The 21900-nt window shown below is 38.3% G+C and overlaps 1 protein-coding gene across 3 annotated transcripts in view; it reads right to left on the bottom strand.

Annotated features, from left to right (window-relative positions):
• Positions 1-21900, bottom strand: part of TMEM131 (transmembrane protein 131) — a 161035-nt gene that overhangs the window by 7558 nt on the left and 131577 nt on the right. For all 3 annotated transcript variants that reach the window (XM_060187505.1, XM_060187506.1, XM_007535714.3), the window contains exons 26-35: positions 19390-19541; positions 18885-19027; positions 18049-18235; positions 16273-16458; positions 14957-15115; positions 13941-14560; positions 9394-9569; positions 3327-3454; positions 675-799; positions 365-514 (exon numbers count right to left, since the gene is read on the bottom strand). In XM_060187505.1, the coding sequence (XP_060043488.1) occupies positions 365-514; positions 675-799; positions 3327-3454; positions 9394-9569; positions 13941-14560; positions 14957-15115; positions 16273-16458; positions 18049-18235; positions 18885-19027; positions 19390-19541 (2026 nt within the window). The remainder of the gene's footprint in view (positions 1-364; positions 515-674; positions 800-3326; positions 3455-9393; positions 9570-13940; positions 14561-14956; positions 15116-16272; positions 16459-18048; positions 18236-18884; positions 19028-19389; positions 19542-21900) is intronic.

Here is a 21900-nt window from a genome sequence, read left to right as displayed (position 1 = left end):
TCTTTGGACTCACTCAACTTACTAAGGCTTTAGTCATTCATTCATATAATCATACTTATCAATCTTGATTTTTTTTTTTTCCTTTGATACATTTGGGCATTGGTGTATCAGCTCTCTGGGCAAAAACAGCCCCGATTTGGTTATCTACTGATTTTTCTAGCATGAAACTCCTACCATTCAATTAAACTACAATGTTTAATTACAGTTTAACTACAGTTTCAGAACTGACAGACTATGTAAGAAGAGGCAAGTGCTGGCCAATGTAAGTCAGCTCCAGCACAGACACTGATTGGGCCTCCTTTTAAAACATGGGAGCAGGATGTGGGGGAGAGAAATACTGTGCTTTCTAAATAGTTTTACTCACAGCTGCCGGGTTTGTGAACTGGCACGGAATCCCACTCTGGTGGTGGAGAGTCTTTTTCACCCTCTGAACTACTGGTATTGCCAAGTTCTTGACTATTTGGAAGGAATTTTGCTAGGGCTGGTGGCCTGTTATCCACTAGCTTACTTGTACCTAAAAAAAAAAAAAAAATCAGCTAAGTTGTTAATGGAGTATTATTTCAACGAACCTTCTGATGGGGACAAGAACACAACAGCCTTTTATTTGACAAGTAATTGCTAGTTGATTACAGGTAACTCACAACTAATCACTATAATATGAGTCACGAAAATACCTTTTGTTTTCTGGGAACTTCGTGATTTAGATCCACTTGTCAATGAAGTTGGAAGAGGAATCTTGGTTGGGAGATTTCTACGTTGTTTACTTTCCAATGTGGAAGTATATGGTAGCTCTAAACAACTGGAAGACAATCATGGATAAAAATTCAAATTTATCCCATCTGTTTTTGAAACTGAATAAAATTCACTGGCTACTCTACAATCTCAACTTCATATTTTACTAATCCATTTCCTGGGCCATTACCAACCCACAGTTCTAATTCAGTAACAGTTATAGTCTAAACCTTTCTGAGACTTATCAGGAGACACTGACAATAAGTTGGGGTTCATTATTTAATAATCATATTGAATCTCAGATAATGCCTTTACCACAAACTTGCCATTGGAGAGCTACCAAGTGCAAAGTAATTTTTGCACATGAGTTTCTCCTAGATACTAGAGGGTTAGTGGGATTCTTGAATATGGAGTTCTGAAAGGTCTTAGACAAAGGCCAAAGATTCTGCTATTCATAACTCTGAACACATTGTCTTCATAAAAACTAAGAAGTACACATGCTTTCTAAGAGATCTAGAGGCATTCTTAACAAAATGATCAAGTGCAAATAGGACAGACAATGCACTAGATATAAACTTCCTTATAGCCAAGGAAAAGTAGGGAGCAAGGTGAGCTATTTTACACTGTCAGCGCCTGAAGAAGAAAACATTAAAGTTCACAATTCACAGGGAGGAAAGCAATGTAATTATATGGGTTACAGAGATATTTTCCACAAAATTGATTCTGTAAAGCCCAAGATGATGTCTCGGACTTGGGAAGGCCTCTGACAGTAGCTGAGCTAAGGTGGAACAAGAAAGGCATTTCTGGAGAATGAGATCCAACTGCGAGAACTGAGTGTCCCCTTATGAGAATTCCTCCAAAAATCATCACGAATCTCCTTGTGCTCCATGATGATAGCTGTAAAGTGATTAGGTCCAGGCTATTAACACCTTGCTTTTCACTAAAAATCTTACTAATTCTACTGGGTGTCTGCAGACACTTTCCATTTAATACACTTCTTGTCCTCATCCTCAGGTGTGTATAGAGTTGATTGTACTAATTATCAGTAGATTACAAAGATCCTAATGACTCAAACTTTCCAGACCCAACAGCATAACAGCACCCCTGTATGACTCCCCCTGAACAATGAGCGAGCAGAACAACGTATACTCTTATAAACAACAGACCTTAGCTGAGGCTATTTACAACCATATAAAGTAGTAGGTCAAAAGTAATCTTTTGCTTCTCTGCACTTCACAAATTTTCTAAAATAAACAGGTATTTAGATTAGTAAAAGAGCTAACCAAAAATCCAAAAGGTCTTGGTTAACCCAATAACAGTATTTTATGCAGGATAACAAAATGAGGCTAAAAAACTCTGCTGCTAATAAATAAGACTATTAAAGAGTTTTATGTTAAGAATTTGTATAAAAACATCTGTTGGGGGGGCAGTGGTGGTTAAGAGCACATTTTATTATGTATAAGGACCTGTGTTCGAATCCCCATTCCCCACCTGCAGGGGGCAAGCATCACAGGTGGTGAAGCAGGTTTGCAGGTGTCCCCTTCTCAATTTTCCCCACCCCTCTCAATTTTGCTGTCCTATTTAAAAAAAAAAAAAAGGCCGCCAGGAGTGGTGGTGGATTCATCGCAGCACAGGCACTAGGTCCCAGCAGGAACCCTGGTGGCAATAAAATCAGACACTCCCCCCACCCTGGGGGAAAAAAAAAAGCAAACACAAACACCTCCATTTTTGTTCTGCACTTCTGACAGGATTATTTAAAATTTCTGTATTCTGCAGGGTGGTGGCACACCTAGTGAGCACACACATTTGTCATGCACAAAGACCCTGTCTCCACCTATAAGGGGGATGTCTTCACAAATGGTGGAGCAGTGCTGCAGGTATCCCCCTTTTTCTGTCTGTCTCTCTCTGTCAAAAAGCAATGAAAGTAGCTGCCAGGAGTGGTACAGGCACTGAGCTTCTGTGATAACCCTGGTGGGAAATAAAGAATCCTGTGACAAACACCAATGCTTTGGTAGCAGTGGAGGAGATGAGTGGGTGTAATTAAGTAATTTACACATATGTGGGGGTTAGGGAACTAACAGTATTATGTGCCTGTCTGAGGGAGAGGGGGCATCAAGAACTGAAGATAAGAATGGGACTTCCTCAGTACCAAGGAAGTCAACATGGACACAAAGCAAGCATGCTATTTCAGTAGATTATTACAGAGAGTATGACTGCCCCATTGTGTGTGTGCGCACGTGCAAAGCTGGGGCCTGGTGCATGAACAATTTTACCACTTCTGGGCTAATTTTATTTTTCTTTCATTCAGAGGGCTCGAGACTACAGCACTAGAGCTGCCCTGGGTGCTGTAGCGCTCCTATGTGACTCGAACAGGTGCTACTTGCCTGCCAACGCACACACCCTACCCTGTCTAGTCCTAGGTGAATTAAGTTCTTCCAAGTCAGTGACAGTGAACACTAGGCATTAGGAAAAAACAATGATGCAGTGCAGCATATGACTTTTGTGGAAAAACAAAACACAAAACTCTAAAAACCAATCAACCGAAGATATTAAGTTTTTCCAGTACCTTCTTTCTTTTTATTTACTTTTCTCACCTGGGTTTCACATCTGTTGGGATTTCTTTCTTAACATTTAATAGTTTTTTGCTTTTTTGCTTTGCTTGAGACATTTCATTTTCATGTTTTTCAGGCATGGCTTGTTTTCCCTTTTGCTTCTCTGTATCCTAGGACAAAACAAGTGCATTTAATTGCTAAAAACGGCTAATTAAAATGACTGATAGAGTCTTATTTGGTGGTAGATACATAAAACCAAAGATATAGCAGATAAACAGATATTTTTTCTTCTTACACATGCTATCTTTACTTATTGTGTGTCTGTCAATTTTTCAGTCTTTAATGAATAATTATATTTTGGCAACTCAAGAGTTGTAAAGAATGCCATTTTAATCTGTACTCAAAGCTTAACCTGAGGGGGTATAGCAGCAGTAAATTGACAGTTTCTTATATTCAGTATTGGAGAGCAAAGCCTTACCTTTATTTGCCTAAGTTCAGTCAGGACTACAGTATAAACCTTTTCTATGTTGTCACCAGAGCTTTACTGCTCCCAAACAGTCCCTGTCTCTCCCCAAAGGCCTGCCTAGCAAGAAGGAGACACATGACAGAGACCAGCTTAAACTTATGTAAAAATGTTCACCTGTTATGAATGGAGTATGTCAAGTATATCAGGTGGATAACGGACTGAGGTCACCTCCATGTTCTCTCTCTGGCTTATGGTGGTGCTGGGGATTGAACGTAGGACACTGGAGGCTCAGACATGGAAGTCTTTTTGCATAACTGATACCATCTTTAACCCCCTCCCCCCCAATTCCCATGTTGTATTTTAAAACTATGTTACTCAATGGCTCCACTGACTTCAGTTTCTGATCCATTTAAGAACAGAAAAGGCTCTTACAGTACTTTAACATGGTTGTGGCATCCAAGTATAAGCTCAATGGCTATGTCTCCTGTACAGGGTAGGAAATATATCTGTGCAGATTTACTGAACTCACCTGAGTTCCAAGGGAGAGGCTATGTACTCATGGGTAGCAGGATCACATATATGACAGATTAGAAGTAAAAAAAAATCCTGCAGTAGGGAAGATAGCTCCTATGGTCGAGGGCAGTACTCTTATACTCAAGACTTCTTGTTTGAGCCCTGATAATACATGTACTGAAGTGGTGGTCTGGTTTCTCTCTCTGTCATTATGAAACTCTTATCTAATATGAAAGAAATAAAAATAAATCTTAAAAAAATGCCGCCTTGGTTCTTGAACAGCACAATGTTCAAGGTTGCACGGATGGACAGGAGAAGGATTTAACTCATCAGAAGTTGTGGATATTGGGGAGGTTTCGAACACATGGGAAATCAGACTCTACATGGTGTTAACCAGACTCCCAGTCTATGGTTATTAAGGCTGGGTTTTTAATAGGATGCAGCAGATCAGTCTATTCAATACTTAAGCATATATAAGGTTGCCTAGGAGATGGCAGGGTAGATAAAGCACTGGACTCTCAAGTATGAGGTTCTGAATTTGATCCCTAGCATATGTGTCAGAGTGATGCTCTGGTTTTCTCTCATTAAGATAAGAAAAGAACAAGATAGCTCGTGTGTCTTTTGAGACTATTCTGAGTCACTCAAGAAGGATTTCCTGAAAACTTGATTTGTCAAGAATTTTGTAAACTTGAGCTTTTTGAGCATAAGAACATCTTCTTTCTGTCCTATTATCCAAGTACCTAGCATAAAGCCTAGCATTCAGGCACTCAATGAATAAATACTACCTAGATAGAACAGGGTTAAAAAAAAAAAAAAAGTAATTTACAACAACCAGGGCAACAAAAGGGAAAAAAATGGCCTCTAGGAACAGAGGATTTGTAGTGCAGGCACCGAGCCCCAGAAATAACCCTGGAGGCAAAAAAAAAAAAGTAATTTGGGCCAGGCAGTGACACACCTAGTAGAATGCACATGGTCCAATGTGCAAGGACCTGGATTCAAGCACCCAGTCCCCACATGCAGAGGGGAAGCCTTACAAGCAAGTAATGTAATGTAGTGGAACGGAATGAAACAGAACAGAATGGAATGTTGCAGGTGTCTCTCTTCCACCTTTCCCTTCTCATGCCTCATGTCTCTTAATTTCTGTCTATATATATATATAAAAATAAGATTCTGGGGCCGGGTGGTGGTGCACCTGGTTGAGTGCATGTATTACAATGCACAAAGACCCAGGTTCCAGCCCTCAGTCCCCACCTTCAGGAGGAAAGCTCTGGGAGTGGTGAAGTAATGCTGCGAGTGTCTCTTTCCCTCTCTATCATCATCTTGATTTCTGGCTGTCTCTATCCAATAAATAACGTTAATAAAAAAAATTAAAAAATAAAAAAGATTCTAGGGTCTGGGTGGTGATGTACCTGGTTGAGTGCACATGTTACAACGCACAAGGTCCTGGGTATGAGCCTCCAATCTCCACCTGCAGGGGGAAAAGTCTGCAAGTGGTGAAGCAGTGTTGCAGGTGTCTCTCTGTCTGGCTGTCTCTATCTGATTAAAAAAAAAAAGATAATAAAAAAAGACTAGAGAAAATGATCTGCCAACTTTGTAATAAAGTTGGAAGAAAATATGCACAGTAACTGTTAACTTAAATGTGTTTAATATTAGTATATTAGATATATGCTATTCTAATATAAAAAAGAAAACATACACAACTGGCAAGCAGGTAAGCTGCAAGAAAATAAGAGCACTGAGCTCTATGTAAGAGTGCTGGTGAAGGATAACAGGCAGGAAAGCAACAAGCACTGAGCTGTGCCTATAAGGAAGCAAATGTCCAGGGAAGGAGATGGAAGAAACCAATGAGAGAAGAATCATGTCAGTGGGTGTAGAGGCAACATCAGCAGATGGCTCAGCTATAAAGAGGACCACTAATTGGTTAGGAAAAAAATTTGGAAAAGGCAGAAAGGAAGTGAGAAAAAAAGATATGAAAACGGCTTCCAAATGTTTATTGATATAAATGAGTTAGGCTTCCATTCAAATACCAGTAGATAGCATTCTGTTTCACTAAAGCTATTAAAAAGGATATTAAGAAGACTCAGTCTATGCTTTAAAAAGTTTGAGATATTCAATTTTCCCCTCTCATATTAAACAGTGATTTATATGACTGAAAATTGATAGGTGTGTACATAAACACCATTCCCACCATCAAAAGATTGTGTCCCCCCCCCCCCCCCCCCCATGAAGCTGAACATTCACCCTCACCCTCCAACCAGGGTTTTTTCTTTGGTGCCCTACTCCAAATTCAGTCAACTCCTGCTTTGAATTTCCCTTTCTGTTCTTCTTTTTCAACTTCTGTTGATGAGTAGGATCATCCCGTACCCCATACTCGTCTTTATCTTTCTGACTTAGCTCACTTTACATAATTTCTTCTAGCTCCATCCATGATAGGTCAGAGAAGGTGGGTTCATTGTTCTTAATAGCTGCATAGTATTCCACTGTGTATATATACCACAGCTTTCTCAGCCACTCATCTGTTGTGGGGCACCTGGGTTGCTTCCAGGTTTTAGCTATTACGAATTGTGCTGCTACGAACACAGGCGTGGACATATCTTTTTGGTTGGGTGTTATGGAGTCCTTGGGGTATATCCCCAGAAGAATTACTGGGTCATATGGAAGGTCGATGTCTAGCCTTTTGAGAGTTCTCTAGACTGCTCTCCAGAGAGGTTGGACCAATTTACATTCCCACCAGTAGTGCAGAAGGGTTCCTCTGTCCTCACAGCCTCTCCAGCATTTATTGTTGCTGTCCTTTTTGATGTATGCCATTCTCACAACAAAACAAAACACTAGTATAGCTACAGGCCCTTTGAAATATAACTAAAATATGCCTACTAGCTATCTACAAAATGGAGGACCCCCAACGCTTCACCTGCACTATTCCAGCCTTTAGGTCCCTAATTGTCCAACAGTTTGTTTGACTTTGTATATTAACTCTCTTTTCAGCCACCAGGTTCCAGATGCTAACATGATGCCAACCAGACTATCCTGGACAGACAACCCCATCAATGTGCCTTGGAGCTCTGCTTCCCCAGAGCCCTGACCCACTAGGGAAAGAGAGTGTCAGGCTGAGCGTATGGATCGAACTGTCAATGCCCATGTTCAATGGGGAAGCAATTAGAAGCCAGACCTTCCACCTTCTGCATCCCACAATGATCTTGGGTCCATACCCCCAGAGGGTTAAAGAGTAGGAAAGCTATCAGGGGAGGGGTTGGTATACGGAGGTCTGGTGGTGGGAACTGTACGAAGCTGTACCCCTCTTATCCTATGGTTTTGTCAATGTTTCCTTTTTATAAATAAAAAATAAAAAAAATAAATAAAAAGGATATTAATGGCAGAACTCTACTGCCAGCTATGATCTGTACTGAGAGTAGAGAGAGCACTATAACTAATGTGAAGGATGAAAAGGGAAAGGGCACTTGATAAGTATATGTACAAATACACTTTATTTTAAACATTAATTTATGCAGATGATGCTGTTAGGTATCTCTAAGGAATGACTCCGTAGGTTACTAGATTAAAATTGAAATGAATGGGAGCAGGTGGTGGCACACCCATGAGAGCACAAACATTACTATATGCAAGGACCTGGGTTCAAGTCCCCCAGTTCTCACCTGTAGAGGAGCACCATTGCAATGGTCTCTCCCTTCTCTATTTCTTAGACTCTCTGGATAAGAAAGGGGGGAAAATGCTACCAATAGGGGCTTGGCCATGGCACACTTGGTTGAGTGTAGTCTGTTTGAGGTCCAGGGTTTTTCAAGCCTCTGCCTCCTGCTTGCAAGAGAAACTTCACAAACTGTGAAGCAATGCTGCAAGTCTCTCTTTTTCTCTTTTCCTTTCTATTTAACCCATTCCCTCTTAATTTGTCTCATGGGGGAGGGGCAGGGAGTAAAGAAAAAATGGCCACTGGGAGTGGTAGATGTGTTATATAAGCACTGAGTTCCAGTTATAATCCTAGTAAGAAAAAAAAAAATGCTACCAAGAATGGCAGAGGTATTGAGCCTCAGTGAAAAGCGGGGGGGGGGGGGGGGGGGAGAGAAGGGAAGGAACAGGACTATGTCTTCACTTTTCTGCATATAATATTTAAAAAAAAACTTTATTTAATGAGAGAAAATCAGAAAATCATTCTAGAAAATGTATCAATGAGTGAACTCTAGACCTCATGTAAGCAAGTCCTGTACTCCACCACTGAGATATCCCCTATTCTTCATAAAACTTAAAACATTCAAAACAGTAAAAGCACCTTTAATTTATCTAGATCAGAGTAATTTACAATTTGTAAGTCATAGGTATTGTATATAAACCAGGTATTTTGCAATACTGCTTCTGATGCTAACAATCACTCTGAGAGTTGAGGACCATGAGGAGCAAGGTAGCTTTCTTGAGGTGCTGATGTGGGCTGGGTCTCAGTTCTATGTAACCAAAGTGTGGGGGTCCTTCCATGGGCTACATATCCCTCTAGGGTGGTCACTGCTCTGCCTGCATGGGGAGTGAGCTGCTACTAAAGTTCAGTGTTAGCAGAGAACTGACAGAAAGAAAAAAAAAAGCCAATATATGGAAAATAGTAAAACTCCGAATTCTCTTCAACACTAAAATTTAAATCTCATGATCTAGAGTAATTATTCCAAACAGTTCCTAACTTTCAAGCAGTGTTTCCAGATGCTATGTTTCTTCTTCATATCCTTCTTCTTCTTTTAAACATTATTTACTTATTTTGAATAGAGATAGAGCGATACTGAGAGGTAGAGGAAAATAAGACAGGGAGAGAAAGATACCTGCAACACAGCTTCACTACTTATGGCTTCCCCTTATAAGTGTGGACTGGGGGCTTGAACCCAGGTACTTGTGCACTTAACCAGGTGTGCCACCACCCAGCCCCTACAAATGCTATTAATATGCCTCGTAATGTTCTTCCTCAGTGAAAATGAACATCCCCAGAGCTGAGTGTCTTCTATGGAAAGCCTGTGCAAACAGAGAATTATTCCCCAGAGAAATTATACACATTACATATGTTTGTTCTGTATTAAAAACCCAACCTGTGAGATAGTGTTTTGTATGTTTTCTCTGTTTCTGAGACCTTCCCTGTCCTACCTCCTTGAGGAGAGGTTCTGTATCTGGGTTAGAGGTTTCTGTGGTGGTGGAGGAGCTGTCATCATCAGCCAAGGAGTCTTTCAGCTCATCTTCCTGGGGCTTTACCTTTCCCTTCTTCTCCCTTTCCTCTTGCTTCTTAAGTGGCTTCACTTTGCGCTGAAGAAGTTTTCCTTTCCCTGGGTAAGATAAAGTGAAATAACTCTTGATTTTTAAATGACTTAGAAAACAGACATTAAAACCTTAGTTTGATCAGGTTGATCTCTTTATCTGGTTAATAAAGGCTTTTTTCACTACTTTGTTTCTTCTCTAAAGCTTTCCATGTCATGTTTAACATTTTCATCAGAATAATTTTTAAATATCAACTTTTGACGCATAACTCATGTTCAGTAAGATATAACCAAGTCATCTTAAGTGGACAGTTCAGTGTGTTTTAGAAACTCAGTAGTTTTAATAAATTTGTATATGAGTCTTAGACTATCTTTTTTTTTTGTTTTTAATACTTTGGAGGGTGATGGAACTTTGAATGAAAAACCAGATCTTTCAAATTTAGGGAAGGAAGTATAATGGGGACATAATATATGAATCGTATTACCATACCCAAGGGGTGTGGGAGCCATGGCAGCCTAGCTAAATCCTGGCTCCACCCTAACAGGCTATGACATTGACTTACCTGTAAGCTGGGGAGATAAGACCTCACACTTTCAAAGAAGAGTCACACAAAGTCCTGAAAACAATGCATGGCACACAACTACCATATGTTGTTATAGATGGGCAGAAAACTGTCGCAGATAAAACAGAGCTATAGAAAGTCTATTCGAAGAAGTGAACATTCTTAAGACAAATGAGAAATGAATCCACAACATATCCGAGTGGCCATTATTTCACAGGTAGCATTCTATGTCTTAGGAGCACAGTAATAAACATCAGCAACACAGTCCTTGACCTTATGAAGCTTATACTCTAGTCAGAAAGGCTGTATAGGGATTCTTGCATTACAGGACTCCTACAAAATCATCTGTATAAAATCTGCAGGATCCACACAAACTAGTTTAACTGTAACTCTTTCTGTACATGTCATTTAAAGATGCACTTACGTATTTACTCAACACATCTTCTGATAATGGTGACTGAATACAATTTATTTAAAACCCAATTTGTCTTGTGAACATTATTTGTGGGCACTAGACTCAAATTTTGGCAAACTACAATCCATGGGCCAAATTTCACCTGTGGCCACTCTGGTATAATTTGTGAGCTAAGAAAGATTTTTACATTTTAGGTGGTTCAAAAGTAAAAAGGAGAATGTGCAACACAATGTGTAGCATACAAAGGCTCAAATATTTATTACTTGACTATTTATAGAAGCTTGATGAGCTCTATCTAGAAAAAAAATATCAATTTTTAGGTATGTTATTATCTATTTTCACAAAGGTAGAGGAAGTATTAGACTGGACTAGGGAGATAGCATAATGATTATGCAAAAGATTTTCATGCCTGAGGTGTCAAGGTCCCAGGTTCAATCCCAATACCACCATAAGCCAGAGCTGAGCAATGCTCTGATCTTTCTGTATCTTTCACTCATTCTCTAACATAAAACATGTGAAATTAAAAAATAAAAGAAAATTAAAAAGGGCTGGAGAGACAGCATAATGGTTATGCAAAAGATTTTCATGCCTGTGTTTCCAAGGAAATATTAGATTTGAAATCCTAACTGGGAATATTAAATCTCAAAAGTTGAGAAGCTTTTAGGAAGACTGAAATGATAGAAGTATTGTTTTGAATCTTACTGGTCTGGAATTAGAAATCAATCAAGAGAAGGTAGAAAACACAAATTTGAGGATAATAAGTTCAGTAAGCTACCGAACAACTGTTGGGTAAAGGAGGAAACCAAGGTAAGACAAAAAAAATACCTAGAGATGAATGAAAATGAAGATGGGTTAGGAGACAGTTCACTAGCAGGGAATGTGCCACGCTATGTGAGCAGCCAGGTTTGACAGTCCCTTCCCCTCCCCAGCACCAACATGGGAGTGTCACAGATCGGGGAAGCTCCTGTGCTGTGGTGTCTCTATGTGAATGAAAAGAAGTGGACCTAGTTCTGAAGAAGAGAAAAGAAAAGAACAAGTAAAGTCTTGCCTGAATCAAATATGAACTGAATATACACATACATCCATAGTCAGCATAAATGCTGTTTGTGGGTGAGGCAGATGAGAAGGCATAATGCAGATGACAAGTTATGACTTAATGTTATAGGGTCAATATAAAAGCATCTATGCAAAGAGCATTAATCTTATTCTCTTTGACAGAACCAAAGTCCATTGTATTCCAGTATAAAATTCAAACAATAATTCAATGTCCCTAGATTCAAGCAGGAATACAATTCCAGCTAAGCCTGGGTTTGTGTTTATTCTGGATAACCTCATACTTTTTTTTTAATTTCCTGCATGAGAATCATGTAACAGTGTTCTCTTCTGGCCTCAGCCATTAGGAAATTTGCAGCCTAATTTAACATTTAATGATAATAACAGTTTTATTCTAGGTGTCTGCTCAGAGGCATATGATTAAAACCAAACACAGGAAACATCAAAAACTACCATTTGTCTTTTTCTGTTTTGCATATGCTTTAACAATTAAAATCATCTCTATTTTAAAGTAGAAAAGATATAAACTATAGTTTAATTTGTGATTACTGGTTTGAGCAAGTTACTTTGCCTGTCACACTCAATTTAAATAATCTCATTTAATTGTCACCCAAAACAGTCACTCTGGAAAAATTTCAATTACTAACAAATGGTTTCTCTGACCATTTATTAGTAGACCTTGACTGGCCCTGTTGGCCCATGCAATGTCAGTTAACACCACTAGACTGAAGATTTTGGAAAATCTCTATAGAATCACCAATTCTAGACAACAGTTGTCTTCCTCATTTTTTGGCTTGGTACCTGCACTCCTGGTGGCCATTTTCTCCATTTTGTTGCCACTACTGTTATAGCTGTTGTTATTATTGTTGGATAGGATAGAGAGAAATCGAGAGAGGAGGGGGAAGGTGTGTGTGTGTGGGGGGGGACAGACACCTGCAGACCTGCTCCACTGTTTGTGAAGTGATCCCTCTGCAGGTGGGTAGCCCGGGCTCAAACTGGGATCCTTGCACTTCATGCCATGTGTGCTTAACCTGGTGTACTACCGTCCAGCCCCCTGAAATAATACTTTTATATGAGTATTACAAACTAAAAAAAACATGACAAAAATGCCTATAAAGAAACACTTCAGGAGTTCTTTAAAGTAAATACTGTTTTTGTGAGTTTATAGCAATCACATTGCTTTACTAAGCTCTATACTTAGATATGAAGATACTGGTCTAGCTCAAAGTAGATAGAAAAGAAATTCTACATAGTGAAAAAAAATCTAGAAATAAAGAAATTAAAGAGTTTGTAGAAGACCCACACTCAATTTTGTTCTATTGTCCTATATCTTTGGAAAGCTGATATTCCTTCAGACAGTAAGAGAGAGGGGTACACAGGACCAAGGGGGGGGGGGGGAGAAGTTTACAAACCTAAAAATTCATAGCAAAATTCAGTTATATTTAGGGTTTTCATAAAATTACTATGTCCAAGTACATTTTGAAGTTATTTATGCTAGAAAAAATGTTATGCATATTCAAAAGCAGAGCATTTCTCAGCTGCTTGGTTCTGACTGATGGTGGTGCTGGGAACTGAACCTGGAATCTTTGGTGCCTCAGGCATTAAAGTCCTTTTGCATAACCATTAGGCAATTTCTCCAGCTGGAAAGAAAAAATTTAATGTTGGGTGAGGACAGCTTCTGTCCTCCTTTTAGGCAGTTAACCTTACTCCCCTAAAGGGAAATTCTCTCTATGCCCCAATGTCTATTTCACTAGGATTTACTACTCAGAAAGAGAAAGAGACAAAGCAGGAAAGACACCACAGCATCTAAGTTTCCCCCAGTGCGGTGGGGGCAGGACTTGAACTTGATTATGTACATGATAAAGCAATACCGCAGAGTCAGCTCTCTTACTGGCCCCAGCAAACATTAATGTTTTAAGTCACTAGATTTTGGGTTAATTTGTTATTGAGAAATAGACCTTAAGGTTGCTGTCATAACACTACTATTAAGTACAAAAGCAGCATAGGTAATATGTAACTGAGTGAGCACAGCTATGTTCCAATAAAATTTTATGTCACAAAGTAGATAGTAATTTGGCATACTGACAGTAATTTACCAACTTGTGCTCTCAAGTCTAGGTTGTGATGTCCTACTTTTGAGTTAAAAGGCAGATAATCACCCTTTTACCATGGTGCTAGAAATTACTTTAACAAAGTTTAACTTATAGTAATAATCACAGGAAGTTAAAAAGAAAAACAGCAGACATTTAAGAACTTTCTGAATTTGCTAAGTTCTAAGAATAACTTCGATGACAAAAGGTTACCTCTATTTGAAGAAAAGCTGAAGCCCAACACTGGACATCAACTTGAGCCAGAAGAACACTTACTATTGCATGTCATGCTTTTCTGACAGTGAGAGCAGATGGTTACCTTTGCTTTTTGACAATGGTGATGGCGGCTGCTCTGTAAACACTTCTAGGGGTGGGGAATCATGGTGGTCGAAGTCTTTATCCATGGCTTCTATAAGACTGGTGAAGTCTGAGTCCTCTGAGCTGTGCCTTGTACTGCTGGCACGTTCTGGGTGGGAAGGATGTGTGAGGGGGGCAGGTGACAGCCTTTCTGGCTGTGGCTCCTGGTGCTGAGGCACTGCTGGTGGTGGTGGTGGTGGTGGTGGTGGTGGTGGTGGTGGTGGTGGGGGAGGTGGAGAGTGCTGCTCCAGTGGACTGTGAACATGGTGCTGGCTGCTATGCTGGTTCTGTTTTGCTCCTCTGGACTTTTTGCCTGCTGCATGACCCTGGGCTACTGCATTTGACTCTACGACAAGGGAGCTTGCTTTGCTAGCAGACTGTGCAGAAGTCCTGCTGGAGCTGCTTGAGCTGTTTTTGGCTCTAGCATTTTCCATGTCTGTTGAGTTTCTATTGCTGTGATTGCTGTGTGGGTGCACTGATGAACCACACTGTTTATGAGTCCCCGAATTGGACCGAGATGATGAACCACCTGCTCCACAGAAACCCCTACCATGACTGGGCTCACAGCTGAGTGTGTTCAAGCTGAAAAAGGACCAAGTAAAAATCAGTAAATAGCACCTTACAGAATCTAAGATTAAAAAATGTTAATCTTATCCATACAGCCACTACTTAAATTAAACTACTTTAAGGAAAAATAATACAAAGACATAATGATACCCTTCACAACTCCAGAGGAGGGTCTGTGCTACCTGAAAATTTAGTAATCATATTTTAATCCTCACCAATACAATAAAAACACGACATCTAATAAAATAAAAACATGGTATCTATTATAACGTTCTGAGTAAATAAGAGGACACACAGGACAGTATTAATTAGAATTAAAAGCCCCCTCAAACAAAGATGAACTTTGAAATTTTAATTACATAACACAAATGTATGTATGGTAAAGAATTTACTTCCAACACTTGAACATACTTTCCTTCAGATGAAATACCAACGATTCTCCTGAGATCAAATGGTCTTCCTACATCAAAGGGTGGGTTGGAGGCCTCAAAGGATAGTCGCCTTCGAAATGGCTCCCAAATTCCTTGAGCTTCTAAATAGGCTGTTCCAATTACCAAAAGAAACAGTGCACTGCAGGGGTACAGAAATGAAAGAATCAGGATAAAATCTGATATTAAAGGCAGAGTTTCTTGGTCAATAGAATATATTATATAGAAGAAAAACATCTGACAATTTTAATGAACAAGGCAAAAGCAAAGCATTTTGGATAAGTTTGCAGACCAATTTCTGTAAAATGTCAGTTTACATGGAGAAAATAATTATTTGTATCAAAGCAGATACTGTTCCTTTTACCCAGAATTTTTCATCTTTTAAATAAATATTTTAAAATATATTTTAATTTTATCTTTTTAATTAACTATTTTTGGATAGAGACAGAGAAAAGTTGAAAGGGGAGTAGCTTACGAAGCTTCCTCTCTGCAGGTAGGCTTACACCTGGATTCTTGAGCACTGTACTATGTGCGCTCAATCAGATGTGCTACCATCTGGTCCCTAGGTTTTCATCTTTTTTAGGTTTAGTTGCATAGGTCAACTCTATTCAGAGGAAAAGTGCATAAGGTAACTAGTAAATTAGAAGTGAGCATATGTAATTCACAAAATACAAAGAAATAGATAAATACTTCTAATCAGCTTCATGTTGCTTAGGTTCTACTCAAGAAGAATACGCCATTATGTTTAACAAATATTTATGTGCAGATCCTTAAATAGCATCATTTTGTTGAAACTAATTTCATTTTAATGTTGATAAAGTCCTGGCCAATTTTGCCCCCCACAAAAATATAGGTTGTAGTTTTATTGTGTTTTGCTTAAAATAGGTTTCCAAGACCCTATCAGCAATGTTAAGTCAGGACTTTACTAGAAATTATTAATGCTTTTTTCATCTGAGAAATGAACAGGTCTATTTTGTGTGTGTGGTATGGTGTGAAGGTTCATGACTGAGTGATTCCATAGCTCCTGAACCAACATTCTTTTTCCCCAGTCTATTTCAGATGTATCTGGAGAGAAATTACAGCACCAGAGTTGTGGCACTCTGTTGTGGTGATGGGGCTCAAACCCAAGCTCTGTGCACAGCAAAGTATGTGTCCTACCAGGTGTATTATTTTCTGGTTCTGTTTTGTTCTAGGGTGGATTCCCAGCACTTACAACAGTTGACCTGCACATACAGTGGACATTTGATAAGCAGTGTCTAGTGATGAATTTATACCATTGTCAAAAAAAGACACAAGTACCTCATTATTCCTGAGATGATAATGTACAGAGCCAGCTCCCAGTTGGGCCTGGGAAGGGCTTCTGCACAGGTTGCTAACATGTGGTATGGCAGGGATGCATTCAATACAAAGACAAATTCGGAGCCACTGGTGGTTATAAATTTCAGTTCACGAATAACTCTAGAAGCTGTGAAATCAGGAGTAAACCTAAAACAAAATGGTAATAAGAAGAAGATTGAAAGCAAGCCTCAGTTAAGTATATATTAAGTCTTTTTTTTTTTTTAACAGAGCACTGTTCAGCTCTGATTTATGGTGGTATGGGGCATTGAACCTGGGACTTTGGAGCATCAAGTAACGTGAGTCTCTTTGCATAACCATTATGCTGTCTTCCCCCATCCAAGCCAGCCTTATGCGCCCTTGCAGGGCAGGAGATATAGCATAATAATTATACAAAAGACTCTCATGCCTGAAGCCCTGAGATCCCAGATTTGATCCTCGTAGGCACCACCAGAGCTGAGCAGTGCTCTGGTCAGAAAGAAATGGGGAAAAAAAAAAAAAAAAAGGAAAGAGAAAGAACATGGATATTTTACTTCCTTATTTTAATATGCATAAAATATTACCCCAAAGATTATATTCTGTAAGTGAAAAAATTACATTAGAAAGCATAATAATTGTCTTCCCATAACTACAGGAAGAGGTCTAATTTACAAAGAGGTCTCTGATCTGTTTTCTCTCTTCTTTCTCTAAATCCATACTTTTGTGGAAAAATCCACAATATTTTCTTTCTTCCTCTTCTCCACCAACCCCATCTCTCTTTCCACCAGGGTTATCACTGGGGCTCAGTGCTGGCACCATGCCTGACAGCCGTTTTTTTTTTTTTTTCTCCTATTTTATTTGACAGGACAGAGGAATTGAGAGGGGTGGGGAAGATAGAGAATGAGAAAGAAACCTACAGACCTGCTTCACCACACATGAAGCATTCCCCCTACAGGTGGGGAGTGGGGGCTCAAACCTGGGCCTTTATGCATGGTAGTATGTGTGCTTAACTGTATGTACCACCTCCACCCTGAATATTTTATTAGTGAGTTTTAAAAATCATTCTTGCTCTAGTCATCTTTATCTCCTACAGTACTGCTTCATGTCTTAATCATTTTATTTTTTTGTTAACTATGTGCTCTCCAGTCAGATTACCTGTACTTTAAGGATACCTGTATCTTAAAGATTACCTGTACCTTAAGGTGTCTGACTTGTCATTTTGACTATTGGTGCCAAGCATAATGCCTTACATGGAGTACTATAGCTATTTACTAAAGTATATAACCACTGAAGTTTACAGAATTATCATTCAACTAAGTATACGGAGGTTATATTACATAAACTTCACAACATAGTTAGCTATAAATTATTACAACAGATTGATTAGTATAGAGGCATTAAAATACTTTTCTGGCTAATCTGTTAAACATTTTGATACTGAACAAAATGAAAAGCTGCATACATATTACTTTAAGTTTATACTTTCTAATCAATACATTATGCTTTAATATACTCTGATAATAATTTTGAAAATGGTTTCTTAGATTATCTGTTCCACTTTGCGATCTCCAAAGGGAGATTCACAGTTCTGAAAACAACGACAAGAAGAAAAAAACAAAGACTAAGTGAAAAAAAAAAGTTTCCCATGAGACACTTAAGGATAAAGACCTTATTTTTGTGGGAAAACATATCTTTCCACAGTCTATAGAACTCTAGTATATAGTTAAAGCTAGTGATTCAGTCATATAAGAAAATACTTACAATATGATTATGTCTTTAGAGGTATTGGCACTGAGTGAAAACTCCTGACAGTTAACAACTTTAAAGCCATATCCTTCACATGAGTATCCACTGACTTCAATGGATTCTATGTGAATTTGAAGTTGTCCTGTATTCTCTACTTTAAATGTTCTTTTCAATGTGAAATTTGGTTCTCTTAGTTTCAAACCTAAAGGGGAAAAAAAGCCAGGAGTGAGCACAAATCTTGCTAGCAGGTACTCTAGGTCCAAACAATTAACACATTTTTCTTCATGAACTACCATTAACTATACTCCATGATAATAAACCACCTCCTCATACCAAAAAGATGAACTATTATCCAGATTTTTATCTCAAAATACTCTACCCTGCTGTCATTTGATTTATTTTTACTTGTTATTATTTATTATTTATTTATTTATTGCTAATCATTAGGGTCTCCCTGTCCCAGGCAGACTTTCTTAGATATAAATGGAGATGGAAGACCCCACAGCAGTGGACCAGGCTCCAAGCTAGGTTGATGGCATGGCAAAGCATGTATACTATCTGAGTCAGTAATTTTGCTAGCTCAAGTTCTGTCATTTTAGATGGCAGCCTTTTAATTGTTTTCTTTTTCACATACAGAGTAAATTACTTATGACATACAATAAATAAATAAACCTTAAGTCTTTCTGAGAACCAAATCAAGCAATCATAAAATCAGGATGTCTCCTTAAAATCTTAAGTATTCATAACTAAAATGATATAAACATATGTACTTATAGAAACATTTCATGTTTCTGAAATGATTTGCTACAAATGCTGAAATCAATGTTTTGGGAACAATTAAGGATACTCACTATCTGTACAGTCTTTTAATAATGCTTCTGTGATTTTAAAGCGTAAGGAGCTTCCTGGGCCTGGAAGCTTGCCTGCTATCCTTAAGTTCTCAGTTGTTCCTTGTCCTTGGACCATCACAGCATCCATCACAGTCAGGTTATTTCTATGCAAGAACAAGAAAGATTTTTTTTTCCCCATTAATGTTTTTACTGTGACTTTGGAAACCACCATGTAGAAATCAATACACTAAGTATAAAAGTGAAAAAAAAATCACACTAAAAATTTAAAATATTTATAGAAGAGTCAGAGTTTTTCAATTTTAAGACTCACATATGGTACAGAAAACCCTACTCCTGTTTTGTAGGTATAGATATAACCACAGAGCAGATGTGGTACATGTATATTTTGGATAAAGTGAAACTTTATAAACTCAATATGCCGATTAATAATATTAAAATAAAAGAAGAAAAGTTTTAATGTAATGACTAAAAAAAAAAAATCAACCCATTCAATCACAAAACTTACCTGATTATGATTAGTGAAGTAACAGTTCTGTTGTGAATTGGAGTAAATTTTACTTTGACAGATTTCTTTTCTCCAGGTTTTAAAATTAGGTTTAAAACTAAATGTCGAGAAAGGCCCTCTGTAAATCCTGTTGTACTTTGCAATGGATGAGCCTTGAAATATTGGGTAAACAAATTGGAATCATTAGTACATTCTCTGGGAAGCTAATTTTTCCTTGATCCCACATGAGAATCAGAAAGCAGAAGCAGATATAAGAATCTGTGCATTATGTCAGACATCTATTAAAGAGATCTGATAAAAGGAAAAGAAAAACAAAACAAAACCCACTCTCCTTGAATTTTTTTTTAAATAATGCTAGCTTTAAATTTTATGTTAGGCAGATCAGGCTATTTAAAATATATGTTTTAATTTCTACATTTGATCTCAGCCAAATGGCCAAGAAGTAATTCATGTTTAATTCCTAGTATTTAGTATATGTTGATAGATGTGACTCACAACAAAAATCTCTTTGGAGTTCAGGAGTCCTATAACCAAATATTTGAGAACCACAGTTTTAGAGCCATACAGAGAACTATGCTAGAATCTGTCCTAAGTTCATCATAGGGTGTCCTCCAGTTTCTTAGGTCTAGATACTCTTATGCATCTTCCTTCCTCTCAAAGTATCTATAATCCAGTACTTTATGTCTTATAATTAACAAAGTTACTTATATAACATGAAAAGAATAAACACTAGCTCACTTATGTATGTTTCTCCTTATATAGCAGAGGAACTGGAATTTCTGGTAACTGGTATTTCTGGTTGTTTGAAGTCCAGATTATCTTGAAATTACTATACTTGAATTTTTTAAATGATTATTCTTTAAAAAATTTTAATATTTACTTATTTATTCCCTTTTGTTGTCCTTGTTATTTTATTGTTGTAGTTATTATTGATGTCGTTGTTGTTGGATAGGACAGAGAGAAATGGAGAGAGGAGGGGAAGACAGAGATGGGGAGAGAAAGCTAGACCTGCAGACCTGCTTCACCACATGTGAAGTGACTCCCCTGCAGGTCTGGGGAGCCGGGGGCTCGAATCGGGATCCTTATGCTGGACCTTGCGCTTTGCACCATGTATGCTTAGCCCGCTGCACTACCACCCAACTCCCACTATACTTGAATTTTATGGGTGGAAAAAGCAAAGTATAAAAAGATTCCAAAGACACAAGAAGAGGATATGAAACTATCCAGAATTCAGTCTAGAGGTCTATCTACTAGGCATAGAAAAAAAAAAAATGAAGATTACTTTCTTGGGCTGGGAATGTTCCTCTGTGGTAAAGCATATGTCACCATCATGTATGAAGCCCTGGGTTTGATAGCCAATCCCACAGATGACAGAGTAGTACTCTGGTTTCTCTACCTCTCATAAAAAACCAAAAACCAGACACACACACACAAACACACATACACACACACACACACACCCCTCTGAAAAGCTTAAGACTATAAAACACTGGTCTGGACAGTAGTCTAATCAATAATTCAGAATTGGCAATAACCATGTGACATGGCTATACGTGGAAGAATTCTGAAATCAGAGAGAACTAGACTTGAATTTGGCCCTGCCAGTTATCATTAAATATGAACATGGATAAGTTATTTCCTCTCCCTGAGCTCTTATGTCTTATGATACTCAATATTGCTTAACTTTGCTATTGTAGTGGTTAATGAAATTAAAAATGTGAATGCCCTAGGATAATATTGACAGATAATAGGTGTTCATAAAATGCTGGGGAATATTCCTCATTATAGCCTGAAACACTGAAAACTTTTCTACCATCTTTCTTTTCTGGCCTAGTGAGTCACAGACTCACTTAGCCAGTCAGTGTTCTCTAAGGGCCTCCTATATGCAAAGCAAATGATCTAAAGGATTTTAAGAAGTTTTGTCTTAATCTGTGCAACAATTTAGTAAAATATACACTATTAGCTCTATATTACTCTACCTGAGTAGAACATTGCCATTTATAAAGATTTACTTGGCCAAGTTGATAAAATTGGTAGGTACTAACCCCTGATTATTCTAAGGGTCAACTTCCCTTCTACCATGTTCAGCAAAAGAGCCTAGAGCAAAAAGTAGAAGGAAGGTGATAATTTGTTGCTTTCACTAAAAGTGACTCAGGTGATGCAGGATTGGCTAATTTCCAACTCTCATTAATTTAATACCTTTCATAGCATTAAAGAGGAAAGCAAACAAGATAAATAGAAGATAAGACCTCAGGGCTTATATACAGAATCAGGAAGCAAAAAACAGGGTTGACATGCATGTAAATTAAGATTCATGAAGAATCAAGACATTCTCACCAGCGAAGATGTCATAGTAAGTAGGACAAGCATGAGCAGAAATGTTTAAGAAGAAATGTGATGAGGCAGAAGGAAGGGAACTGACGCCAGGAGACTTGTAGGGAGTTTTGGTTCCAACTTCCTGACTGATATAAGCCCTACATGTTAAAGAACTTACATAAAAATGAATACCTA

The sequence above is a fragment of the Erinaceus europaeus genome, chromosome 3 (assembly GCF_950295315.1).
Source record: "Erinaceus europaeus chromosome 3, mEriEur2.1, whole genome shotgun sequence".
Taxonomy (NCBI): Eukaryota; Metazoa; Chordata; class Mammalia; order Eulipotyphla; family Erinaceidae; genus Erinaceus; species Erinaceus europaeus.
The sequence above is the reverse complement of the archived record's forward strand: the minus strand, read 5'-3'. Positions and strand labels throughout refer to the sequence as shown.